This window comes from Salvelinus sp. IW2-2015, linkage group LG34 (genome assembly GCF_002910315.2).
Source record: "Salvelinus sp. IW2-2015 linkage group LG34, ASM291031v2, whole genome shotgun sequence".
In the NCBI taxonomy this organism is placed as follows: domain Eukaryota; kingdom Metazoa; phylum Chordata; class Actinopteri; order Salmoniformes; family Salmonidae; genus Salvelinus; species Salvelinus sp. IW2-2015.
This window is the reverse complement of record NC_036873.1, coordinates 7,737,355-7,751,033: the sequence shown is the minus strand read 5'-3', so window position 1 is coordinate 7,751,033 and position 13,679 is coordinate 7,737,355. Positions and strand designations below refer to the sequence as shown.

Sequence of the window (13,679 nt, the reverse complement as noted above, 5' to 3'; positions counted from 1 at the left end):
ACTCTCTGTTTAGTGCCAAATAGAATTCTAGTTTGCTCTGTTTCTTTATGAATTCTTTCCAATGTGTCAAGTAATTATCTTCTTGTTTTCTCATGATTTGGTTGGGTCTAATTGTGGTGCTGTCCTGGGGCTCTGTGAGGTGTGTTTGTGTTTGTGAACAGAGCCCCAGGACCAGCTTGCCTAGGGGACTCTTCTCCAGGTTCATCTCTCTTTAGTTGATTTCTTTGTTACGGAAGGTTTGGGAATAGCTTTCTTTTAGGTGGTTATCCATAGACAGGATAACAGTCTAATAGTCTTTTTCCCTTCTCTTCCTCCCTCAATCCCTCCATAGACAAGATTCTAATAACAGTCTAGGTGACAGGTACAGTTGAAGCACCAGTGATTCTGAGAACACTGTCCTGCGGCGACACAGCACTGCTTTGTCACATATAGGAGACACTTCTAGTAAGTGATTCACTTGGCTGTCTGACTGTGCCAACTGTCAGTGTGTCTACTCTACCATGAATAAATAACATGCTCATTTTCCTTCAGCTTGAGTCAGTGGATGGGGGTGGCATGTGCCACACTCTGTGGCTTATGTCCCTGGCAGGCAGATGTCTCAGCCAGCTTATGTTTAACCAGGGCCCAGATGTCGTGCACTGCTTGTCAAAATGATGCTTCATGGTTGCCAGACTTGGTATAGCTCCCGAGTGGCGCAGCGGTCTAAGGCACTGCATCTCAGTGGAAGAGGTGTCACTACAGTCCCTGGTTTGAATCCAGGCTGTATCACATCTGGCCATGATTGGGTGTCCCATAGGACGGTGCACAATTGACCCAGCGTTGCCTGGGGTAGGTTGTCATTGTAAATAAGAATTTGTTCTTAACTGACTTGCCTAGTTTAATAAAAAATATAGAAGTCACCTTTAGCTCCCAGGAGATTGACTGGGGATGTGGGGTTAGAGTTTCAGAAGTAACGGTTCCAATCTGTGAGTCTATAAAAGTTTAAATTCATATCAGAATACAAGAAGAGCTTTGTTTTGTGTTACTCCCTGACACCTGACATTTCTGGATTCTGGTTTTGATTGATAGTGCCCTCAGGCTGTATGCAGGTTGGACAGCCTAGTTTAAATGCACTCTACTCTTCTTGACCATGTTGATTGACAGGTGTGAGAAGAAGCAGAATAGTTTGAGCCACATTATGGCTTCCAGAATGTATTCTCAACATTCCAGGGGAAAATCGCTCAAATGCTCTTTACTCCTGAAGTCCTGGAAGGCCTAATCTCAGAACCCAGAACCAGATCTCCTGTGCGCTGGCCAGCTACTCCATTTATGTTAACATTTATGTTAACAATCAGTCACGAGAGACCTACCTTCCCTGTATGGCTTCGTAAAGGGTCTCTCAGCCCCTCCACATTTAACTTTACATTAAAAAAAACACTGTTTGAAAACATCTCACCACTTCTCCAGCCTGCGTTATTTTCTAGAACATGGCCCTGTTGATGTGTTAGCAATGAAGTTGGTACAGAGAACACGCGTGTGAGCGGAGATTTGCACCACTAATAACATGGATGAATGAAGTGAATCAAAGAAGTACATTATGCAGCAGAATAATTGGGTGTTTTAATGTCATGGAGCAACAGCTGAAAACAAGACATTTGTTATGGCTGACTTAATGACCAGTGGTTGTGTTCTAAGAGATTTTATAGATGCTTAGCAATGACTGAGCGCCCTTAATAAGGATAATTTAAGGGTTTTGAAATAGCTATTGTGTCAAACCCAGTGAGCAATGTCATTAAAATAAATATGAAACGTTCATTTCTTGCTTTAATCTGAGTTATCCCATAAGAGAGCTAATGAGTTTGTCTCTTATCCTTAGAACCATCCGAAACAGCATCAGAGCTACAGTAATCATTTTCTCAGTTCCTTTTGCATTACAATCCCTTTGCTTAACTAGGCTTCACACAAGTTAAGGATTTTTTAGTTGCCTTTAGACTCAAAGACCCCTGGAGTGACATGTAATGCCACTTGTTAATTTGTACATTTTCATCCCGAGAATTAAATGGGTCAAAATTGATCAAAGCTGTGTCTGGGTTCAGGAAATGACTCTCTCCAATGACTGGCAGACCATGAAATAGGTTACCTTTCTGCAGTGGATTTTGATTCAGTGTCATGGTAATTCAAATGCTGTGTAGGCTACAGATGGTTCAGTGAGTGAAATTGATTAGGCTCCTTGAAGTAGTGCCAAATGAAAGTAAGTATACTGTACAAACAAATATTCACATCAGCTTTCAGTGATTTCAAGTTGTCTTTTTTCCTTGCCAGTTCCAATATCTGTATCTAACAAAGATCCCGTCTCTTATGGATACCCTCTATAACTACATTATAATTAAGCAATAAGGCACGGAGGTTGGCCAATCTACCACGGCCAATCTACCACAAACACCTGAGGTGCCTTAATCGCTATTAGAAACTGGTTACCAACGTAATTAGAGCAGTAAAAATAAATGTTTTATTTTTGGTATACGGTCTGATATACCATGGCTGTCAGCCAATCAGCATTCAGGGCTTGAACAACCCAGTTTATAATTAGGATTCTAAACCTGGGGTTTGTCCAGGAGGATGCAACATTATTGAACGTTCAGAGAGAAACATGGAAGTCAAATAATGTGGCTCAACTTGTTTGTTTGTTTATTTGGATCTCCATTAGTTTTTGCAGAAGCAGCAGYTACTCCTCCAGGGGTAAGAAATTCAATATATTTAAAAAACAGTCACACAAATGTTAAATACAACGATATATAAATACGAAATAAAATTCAAACAATACAACAATAAAATAATGTGGGTGTTAAGAGTGTCTGTACAGTATGTGCGTGTTTGTGTCCCTTGCCGTTCCATGTTTACCCCACAGAGAGGCAGTATTGGACTTTAAGCAAGGTGAAAAAGTGTGGCTTATTTTTGGTCAAAGAAATGGGAAGATGGATCACGTAAGTAAAGTATGTGCTTTAGGTTACATTAAACTATATATATTTTAGAAGTTTTGAGCTTATTTTATAATTTAAAAAATGTGTATAGGCCTATCAAATTTGGAAAATGTCGGTCAGTCTAATTCAATTGTAGTCGAAATGTGACACTCCCAACGAATATAGAGATGTAAAATAGTCTAAATCAGAGCCAGACTGAGGGCATTCTGACATCAGCAGTCCAAAAGGGGATGAGACCCTCGGAAGGAAGAGGCGGTTTGTGATGATGTCACAGGATGCCACTGTAGTGGATCAATTTCAATTTGAAGCTCGAGCTCCTCTCCTCGCTTTTACCGTAGAGCACACTGGATTGAACCATCAGTGAAAGGACAACCGGACTATTAGCGCTCTGGAAAAAGGGTCGGGAAAAGCAGAATTTGCTATTTTCTTTTCATTTGAAGGCTACATTTCTCAGTAAGGTAAGACACATTTTAATGAATTCCAGTCCAGCAGAATGACAGATTTGAATAATTTCTGGTCTATTTCTGAAATTGGTTCTGATTGGGTTTGGGTTGGTTATCAAGGTGGATCAGAATAAAAATGTCTGCACAAATAGGTCGAATGATAATAAAGTGATAGTATATTGTTGATTGTTAAGATTGGGTCAAGAGCTAATAAAGCTTGATCAACCATGCAGAGTTCCTTCTGAAGAACAGTTGTTTAAACATCCCGGTTTACGTCCACTCCTACCTTGTTGTTGTTGTTGTTGTTGTTGTTGTTATCTGCATTTTTATGTAAGAGGGAGTTTGAAGATGATGAAATGCTAAGGGATAATATGGTTTAGATAGATAGGGCTGGCCATGGTGTGATGCAGCACGACAGGATTATATGCACTTCTAGAAAGAAAACTTCACGAAAGGCAGGGAGACAAGCGTACACGACAATATGAACAAAGGAAATAACACATATCAACGGCTATATCCTTCACACACAAGGGGATACTATAGAAGTTTCATCGCATTTCAACCAACTTGTCATCTTGTTATTTTTAATGTTCTTTCTTTTGAGCATTACAATGCCACATATTGGCTGGTTGTGCAGCTTCACTGAGTTCTATGATGACATTGGTCCTTCTCAGGATAATAGAACCTTCACTAGCTGTTGTCAGGGAGATTCAGACAGTTTGGAGTATGTCTGGAACTGGAAGCCACTTCTTGATGCCTGCTGAATGGCTCACACTGCCTGTTACGAAATAGTCTGGACTGCAGATGTCTGCTGGCAAACGTCTCATTACCATGGTTACGTGGTTACAAAAGCACCATGGTCAGTCTAAACAGATTGATAGAAGGCTTTGGTTCTGACTTCAGAAGCAGCACCATGTCAAATGTACACACATTGGTGATTGGTTTTGCTGCAATTCATTGATGTGAAAATATTCCATTCCAAAGAGATGAGATGTGAGAGTACACACACACTGACCAAAGGGTTACCTTATTTCAATACACTATACAGATGCAGGCGGTGCTTGACTTCGGCAGGAGCTCACCGGAGCTGAGTACCGGCACCTCAACGTTTCTACTGCTTGAGCTCCTATTCTTCATATAGATTATTAGCTCAAAAGTATTGTGGAGCTCCTGCACCTAAATATAAACAGTACAGGCACCTATTTCAGTCCAAGTCAAGCACTGGTTGCAGGGCATGCTGTAACAAAACATGTGCAACAACACTTTCATCTTCAGGTGTCCTAGCTACACAGTGGAATGGGCTTGGTGCCCCTGAATGTGCACCTTTAAGAGAGAAAGCACTGTGTGTTGACCAGGGTTTTGGTCAGTGGAAAGATTTGGGTACATTTCCAGGGGTGTGTTGGAGAAGGACATAAGTTAAACAAACTGTCAGAGGGTTGACAAGTGCTTCCTGATTTAGGAGGGCTGGGATGGGGCTACTGCAGGAAAGTGAGAAAGAGAGGGGGGGAGAAATAGAGAGAGGGATAGAGGAGAGAGAGACAGGGATAGGAGAAGGAGAGAGAGAGGATGGTAGGGGGGAGGGGGGGGGGGGGGGGGGTAAATACCTCCATGTTTCCTTGGTTCTGCCAAGCTCTCTCACAAACTCTCTCTCCTCACCCCCTCGTGAATTCCATTAATTTGGTACTGTGGAACCTTTGGGGGTGTTGGCCGACTCAACCCTTCATGTTATGACCCAGGAAAGCTTGGAGAGGAAACCCTGACATGTCTCTCAGGCCCTTCCCTGCTGTTCCTCCCTGCTGTTCCTCCCTGGTGCTTCAGGAAGGGCACAAGGTTATCATGGTTGGGCCTGCTGTTATTCTGCTTGGCTTCAGAGAAGAGAAGTGCTTTTGTCTTATTGCCAAGCTGATGGTTTAAACCTGACGCTGCATGTTTGGGGAACGACCGTCGCTAGCTCTGTTTTTGTTTTAGAAAAAGATAGCTAATGCATTAATATCCAGCGGTGGGAGTTTGAGTAGCCGAGATCCCTGTGGATTTACAGTCAGGTCCATAAATATTTGGACATTGACCAAGTTATTATCATTTTGGCTCCGTACGCCACCACAATGGATTTGGAAGGAAACACAGCATATTGGAGTTGAAAATAAATTAAATTGAAATTAAATAATGAATGTGAGCTGAAAGTGCAGACTTTCAGCTTTAATTTAAGGGTATTTACCTCCAAATCGGGTGAACGGTGTAGGAATTACAGCACTTTTTATGTGGCCACCCAATTTTAGGGGCTCAAAAGTCATTGGACAAACTAACATAATCATAAATTATATTGTGAGTTTTAATACTTGGTTGCAAATCCTTTGCAGTCAATAACTGCCTGAAGTCTGTAACCCATAGACATCACCAGATACTGGGTTTCTTCTCTGGTGATGCTCCGTCAGGCCTTTACTGCAGCTGTCTTCAGTTCCTGCTTGTTCTTGGGGCATTTTGCCTTCAGTTTTGCCTTCTGCAAGGGAAGTGCATGCGCAATTGGATTCAGGTCAGGTGATTGACATTCCACTTCTTTGCCTTAAAAAAGCATTGGGTTGCTTTCGCAGGATGCTTCGGGTCATTGTCCATCTGCACTGTGAAGCGACGTCCAATGAGTTTTGAAGCATTTGGCTGAATCTGTATACAAGGGAACCAATTCCATTGGCAGCCATATATGGCCATAACACTACCTCCACCATGCTTCACAGATGAGGTGGTATGCTTCGGATCAGGAGCAGTTCCTTCCCTTCTGCATACTCTTCTCTTCCCATCCGTCTGGTACAAGTTGATCTTTGTCTCATCTGTCCATAGGATGTTGTTCCAGAACTGTACAGGTTTTCTTAGATGTTATTTGGCAAACTCTGATCTGGTCTTCCTGTTTTTGAGGCTTGCCAGTGGTTTACATCTTGTGCTAAACCGTCTGTATTTACTCTGGTGAAGTTTTCTCTTGAATGTTGACTTTGACACAGATATGCCTACCTCCTGCTGGGTGTTCTTGATCTGGACAACTGTTGTGAAGGGGTTTCTTTTCACCAGGGAAATAATAATTCTGTCATCCATCACAGTTGTTTTCCGTGGTCTTCCGGGCCTTTTGGTGTTCCTGAGCTCACCAGTGTGTTCTTTCTTTTTCAGAATGTACCAAATAGTTGATTTGGCCAAACCTCATGTTTTATCTCTCTGATGGGTTTGTTTTGATTTGTCAGCCTAATGATGGCTTGATTCACTGGCAGTGACAGACTTCATATTGAGGGTTAACAGCAACAGATTCCGAATGCAAAAGCCACACTTGAAATCAACTCTAGATCTTTTATCTGATTACTTATAAATGAACGAATGAGGGAATAACACACAGCTAGCCATGGAACAGCTGAGCAGCCAGTTGTCCAATTACTTTTGGTCCCTTAAAAAGGGGGCACCACATATAAAAAGTGCTGTAATTCCTACACCATTCACCCGATTTGGATGTAAATACCCTCAAATTAAAGCTGGAAATCTGCCCTTTCAGCTTATATTCATTAATTAATTTAAACTGTGGTTGACAGTTAAAATAATAATAACTTGGTCAATGTCCGAATAGTTCTGGACCTGAATGTGTGTGATAGACAGATTTATATTACCCACTACTCGCTATGTACGGTATCTTAGTTTTACGGGTAGTATATTTGTCAGTTGGTGCTGTTCCCTTCACAGATGCTATTGGGCTGCACCTCCATGTGTATTTTATTAGTGAGGAGAGGACCAAAGGGGCCGGTTCTGGGTTCAGTTCTGTGTGATTGATRGCTTCATCACATCAACACGTGTCTCTTTAATGCKTTCAAACCAAAACAAGTGTATTTGGAAATAGACTCAGACGTTTTGTTTACTGACATGGACGTGATAGGGTAGTTGGCTATGTCAGTGGTGACATAACCAGGGGCGCAACTTTGATTTTAGAAGTGTGTGGGGGGGGAACATTAATATTTTTTTTAAGCATGGGCCTAAAGCAGACCATTGCCTCGTCTTGTATCACATTCCAATGATAAAACTGGGGGGACAAAAATGCAATTTCAGAATGTGTGGGGGAGCATGTCCCCCTTGTCCACAGTGAAAGTTCCGCCCCTGGACATAACATTCATATAAGTGACAATGTCATTGATAATAATGTAATTAATTTATCATATGAGTGACATAGCAATCAATCATATGAATGGTTAATCTAGATTGATCTATAAAGGTTTTCTTAAAAAAAACTTGTTTTAGTGTATTATTATGACTGTGATCTCTCTCCCTCTTCTCCCTGTTTCTGCAGTATTTTCTCCCTCTCTCTGAGACCGATAGGGTGATTATTGCAAGCAGTCTTGGCTCTGAGCCATAGATAGCAGTTCGCTTGGCTGGGAGTGAAATTTTCCTCTYAGTAAAACCCCTTCCACCGTTCACAGACCTGCTGACCTGTCTCTATCTCTCCTCCAGGACCCGTTGACAGCAGAGCCAGGATGGATGCTAACGGCATATTCTCACTTCTGTTGCTGTGTTCTGTCACTGAGGTAATATACTCACCCAAGTTGTGAAGTCATTTACCCTTTGTCCTCGATGTGCCTTTTATAAACTCACTGTGGCATGCAGAGTGAATATGGTTCCTCTTGAAAGTCGTTAAAACATGATCATAACTCATATTTAACTCTCAAATCCACACTTTCACTCTCTTGATTTGGTTTGATACGCTAAAATACTCTATGATCATCTCCTTACCTGTCCGTGAGTGTATCGTTTCCTCTGAGTGTTAGCCGTTTTTTTCTCAGCTGTGTGTGTTGGCGAGCCCTGAGGGGAATGACTCCCAGCAGCACCATACCCAGAACGTCTACCACGACATCGGTGTCACCAGGAACACCATAGTCACTGCTCAGTTTGAGTGCTATCAGAAGATCATGAAAAACGACAAACACAACAAAATAGGTAAGGGTCCCTTAAGGGTGGTGTGGTGCAGGTTGTAATGGGGGTAGCTCATTTGTTCAATTTCAATCTCATGATTTGCATGGTAGAGTATTTCAATTTACTCTTAGCATGTTCCATTTGAATTTGAAACAATCTTCAGTCTTAACTGAAATGGTCCTAACCCCAGTGAATATCACCTTCTAAGGAACTGACCCCCCAGTTTCAGTTTCAACTTAAAAGTATGCTTAAAGGGATACTTCCGGATTTTGTCTAAATCTATTTCCCTAGAGTCAGATGAACTTGTGGATACCATTATTATGTGTGCAGTATGAAGGAAGTTAGAGGTAGTTTCGCGAGCCAATGCTAACTAGCGTTAGCGCGATGACTATGGGTATCTGCTAGCATGCTCATTGCCAAAATCCCGAAGTATCCCTTTAAACTGCGTGTGTTGTTGTGTCCCTTCACTCAGGGCCAGTGTGTAACAGGACGTGGGATGGCTGGCTGTGCTGGGAGGACACAGAGGCAGGCTTCACTACAAACCAACACTGTCCAGACTACTTCCAAGACTTTGACACAGCAGGTCTGTATTTTGCACCCTGRCTGGTCTCTCCAACCCAACGACATTGAACAGAGATTATTGTATGACTGTATGAGGTAATGTACGAGTCAACCTGGGTATTCTCTGTTAGGCTTTTAGAGAAATGTCCTTTGCTATTTTCAACATTCATTTTAGTATGGATAAAGGGATGAAAGTTATTCTCATGAATGGATATCKCTCTTTTTGAATGAATGCTGTGTTGATTGCTGAGATGAGCGTGTCACACCTATCCACTCTTCTGTTGACTCACGTTGGTTGATGCACTACACCACTCACCTTCTGTTTCTAATCACCAGAAATGGCGTCCAAAGTGTGCAGTGAAACGGGTAATTGGTTTCTACACCCGGAGAGCAACAGGACATGGACAAACTACACCAAATGTACAGCATACACCAGCGCAGGAAGAGTGGTAAGAAAAGTGACCTTTTGATAAGCTTTTTAATGTAGTTATATTGTTGTKGATATTATATTGTAATGCATGTTAGGTTGACATGGTGTATTCTTTCTCAGACAGCGATGAATCTCTACTACCTGGTTCTGATTGGACATGGACTGTCGCTAACGTCATTGTTCTTCTCATTGGGAATATTTTTCCATTTCAAGTAAGTTACTCTGTTAGCCCGTCAGTATGCTCCTGTTTTATATTGGTTTTATTAACCTTTATTTTAACATGGTGTCATATTGAGACCAAGTGTCTTTTTCAAATGAGCCCTGCACAATATAAACACACATATCAACACAAAACCCAATAAAATACAAAATTACAAAACATGATCATAAAAAACTAACACAATCTTCACTTAGAGCATTCCCCACTACTGTTTTAAATTATATAGAAATATATATAAAATATAGAAATATATATTAATATATATATATGGTGTTTTTCTTACTTTAGATTGAATAATTTAATTATTTTCTATGGAAAGAAGGAGGAAAAAGTCATTCATACGGGCCTACTCATAAGGAGGCATTGACGACACAAGCGTCATAAATTATGTGGGGAGAATGTATTTATAAGGACTTGTAAGGAGTTTAACTCAATAAAGAAAGTACATTGATCCCCTTCCATTGTTGTCCATTCAACATACGGATATTTTCTTTCTTTCCCTACCAGGAGTCTAAGCTGCCAGAGGATAACGCTCCACAAAAACCTATTTTTTTCATTTGTGTTGAACTCAGTCATCACCATCATCTGGTTGACAGCGGTGGCTAACAACCAGGGACTAGTGCAGAGCAACCCTGTGAGTATGATGACTAACAACCAGGGACTAGTACAACCCTGTCAGTATGATGACTAACAACCAGGCGATAGTACAGTACACCCTGTCAGTATGATGACTAACAACCAGGGACTAGTACAGTACAACCCTGTCAGTATGATGACGACAACAACCAGGGACTAATACAACCCTGTCAGTATGATGACTAACAACCAGCGACTAGTACAACCCTGTCAGTATGATGTCTAACAACCAGGACTAGTACAACCCTGTCAGTATGATGTCTAACAACCAGGGCTAGTACAGTACAACCTTGTCAGTATGATGACTAACAACCAGGGACTAGTACAGTACAACCCTGATCAGGTATGATGACTAACAACCAGGGACTAGTACAACCCTGTCAGTATGATGACTAACAACCAGGGACTAGTACAGTACAACCCTGTCAGTATGATGATTAGTACACAGCGTTGTACGAGATCTTCAGTTTCTTGGCAATTTCTCACATGGAATAGCCTTCATTTCTCAGAACAAGAATAGACTGACGAGTTTCAGAAGAACGTTCTTTGTTTCTAGACATTTTGAAGCTGTAATCGAACCCACTAATGCTGATGCTCCAGATACTCAACTAGTTTAAAGAAGGCCAGTTTTATTGCTTCCTTAATCAGCACAACAGTTTTCAGCTGTGCTAACGTAATTGAAAAAGCGTTTCTAATGTTCAATTAGCCTTTTAAAATGATAAACTTGTATTAGCTAACACAACGTGCCATTGGAACACGGGAGTGATGGTTGCTGATAATGGGCCTCTGTACGCCTATGTAGATATTCCATAAAATATCAGCCGTTTCCAGCTACAATAGTCATTTACAACATTAACAATGTCTACACTGTATTTCTGATCAATTTCATGTTATTTTAATGGACAAAATTTTTGCTTTTCTTTCAAAAACAAGGACATTTCTAAGTAACCCCAAACTTTTGAACGGTAGTGTATATTAAAGGTGTAAATATATTAAAAGTTTATATATTAAAGGTCCCAACCTGTTTCACAAGAACAGAATTAACTTAGGATGTAAATAATGAGCAAAGCATTTCCAAGCTCAGTAGACAAAAATGTCTGCTCAACCATAGACTGTTAGTTGACACTGACGGGGGATATTCCAAGCTGATACTAGTTCTGCTACCCCACCACCACCAGGTGAGCTGTAAGGTGATCATGTTTATTCACCTGTACCTGTTTGGCTGTAACTACTTCTGGATGCTGTGTGAGGGCATCTACCTGCACACACTCATCGTGGTGGCCGTGTTCGCTGAGAAACAGCACCTCATGTGGTACTACCTGCTTGGATGGGGTAYGTGAAGTTACCACAAAACCACGAACTAACGAAACAATTAACTATTACACAATTATACAACGTTTGCCTTTTTAAGGGATGTTTCTAAATGTTCATTTCATGTTGAATTACAGTTGTTTGTCCATTATGTCATCCATTAAAATCAATTATTGAATCATCTCCCAGGATTCCCACTCATACCTGCATTGATTCATGCAATAGCACGAAGCTACTACTACAATGATAAGTAAGTATTTTGATAACTTTCTCTCTGGTCTTTGATAAGTATGCCATTCTCTGCCACATACAGTAATTCATGGATAAGCCATGTTGTCCACATGAGTCAAATATCTCTTGGCATCTCCCTCTCTCCTCCACAGTTGTTGGATCAGCTCAAACACATCCCTGCTCTACATCATCCATGGTCCCATCTGTGCTGCCCTGCTGGTGAGCCCTTCTTTAAGCCACAATTCCAAGTACAATAACTAACGTTTACGACCATCCCTGTTCTTTTCCTTGTGTGATCACTGTAAACAGAAGAGTCATCAACCTCAGGTCTCCTTTATACTCTGGGTGGGACTTTAAGTACATTTACTTTGAACATAATGTGCTGGTCTCTGGCTGGACTCATTGGACACATTGGCTTATTTCCAAAATATCTATCTTTCTCTCTCTCTCTCTCTGTCTCTTCTCCCCCTCCCTCCCTCTCCATCCCTCCTACCCCCCTTCTCTATCCCTACCTCCCTCCCCCTCTCACTCCCCCTCTCTCTCCAGGTGAATCTGTTCTTCCTGTTGAACATTGTGCGTGTCCTCATCACCAAACTGAAGGTAATCCACCAACAAGCAGAAGATAATTTCCTCTATTTGCTGTAACAAATGGACTGATAAAGTTGTATTTTAGGTGACCCATCAGGCTGAATCTAGCCTCTACATGAAGGCTGTGAGAGCCACCCTGATCCTTGTCCCTCTCCTGGGCATCCAGTTTGTCTTGTTCCCCTACAAACCCCAGGGACGCTTCGCCTTGGAGATCTACGACTACATTATGAACATCCTCATGCACTACCAGGTAGGACAACTCTAGAACATTCTCAAATTTCTAAAACTCTAGAGAACTTCTAGAACTTTTAACTCAACTCTAGAAGTTAAGTTAGAGTAGTGTCCCAAACTGGTTAGTGTTATCTTCTTTGTGTTGAAGTATACTCGTTCTATCCTCAGGGTCTCCTCGTTGCCACCATCTTCTGCTTCTTCAATGGCGAGGTAAGACTTCAGCGAGATATTACGTCAATTCTGAACTAACTCTCCATCAGAAAGCTGAGTTGATGCGACCATAGTTACATTGATAAGGTATAACGTTGAAGCAATGTCAACTTTTGTCCGATGGGACTTTCTTTCTTCCAGGTCCAAGGTGTTTTGCGAAGGCACTGGAACCAGCAGAGGATCCAGTTTGGCAGTAACTTTGCCCACGCAGACGTCTTCCGCTCAGCCTCATACGTGGCGTCATCCCTGACGGAGGTGCACCGCTGCTACAGCATCGACGGGCACACCGAACACATGAACGGCAAGAACAGCTACCACGACATCGAGACGGTGACACCCACCATACTCCGGTCGGACAACCCTTTTGCCTGAGGCCTGAGGCTGAAGGTCGGAAGTCGCAGGCCTTGGGTCTGTACAGTTACACAGTGGCAGTTAAACTTTCAGTTGAAATGACTGCAGACAATTTGGAGCTCTTTTTCCACCATATTCTAGAACATTTTACATTACATGAACATTACATGAAYGTTTATAGGGAGCACTACTCAACCTCTTGATCTGGTAAATACAGTTACCTTCAACTGATTCACTTTAACTTTACGAGGACTGAATAGGCACTTAACTAGAGACACCTGTGTAAAGGAATGGACACTACCTACACTACCTTAAGGGTTTTAGCGTAAATAATGGACACTACCTACACTACCTTAAGGGTATTAGTGTAAGGAATAAATCTTGCCGTTTCATCCTGTGGACTGAAGAGCCTGCGACTGTACAACAACCTCTGACCCAAGAGCCTGAGACTCTACAACAACCTCTAACCCAAGAGCCTGAGACTCTACAACAACCTCTACCCAAGAGCCTGAGACTCTACAACAACCTCTAACCAAGAGCCTGAGACTCTACAACAACCTCTGACCCAAGAGCCTTGA

General features: G+C 41.8%; 1 protein-coding gene across 1 annotated transcript; it reads left to right on the top strand.

The window, feature by feature from the left end:
• The first annotated feature begins 3,213 nt into the window (after positions 1–3,213).
• LOC111958471 (calcitonin gene-related peptide type 1 receptor) lies at positions 3,214–13,591 on the top strand. Its single transcript, XM_023979728.2, has 14 exons — positions 3,214–3,418; positions 7,874–7,947; positions 8,203–8,356; positions 8,805–8,915; positions 9,230–9,342; positions 9,444–9,535; positions 10,051–10,177; positions 11,358–11,511; positions 11,680–11,740; positions 11,874–11,940; positions 12,268–12,321; positions 12,395–12,559; positions 12,709–12,750; positions 12,892–13,591. The coding sequence occupies exons 2-14, from the start codon at positions 7,897–7,899 to the stop codon at positions 13,120–13,122; spliced, it is 1,422 nt and encodes a 473-aa protein (XP_023835496.1). The 5' UTR covers positions 3,214–3,418; positions 7,874–7,896; the 3' UTR covers positions 13,123–13,591.
• The last annotated feature ends 88 nt before the right edge of the window (positions 13,592–13,679 follow it).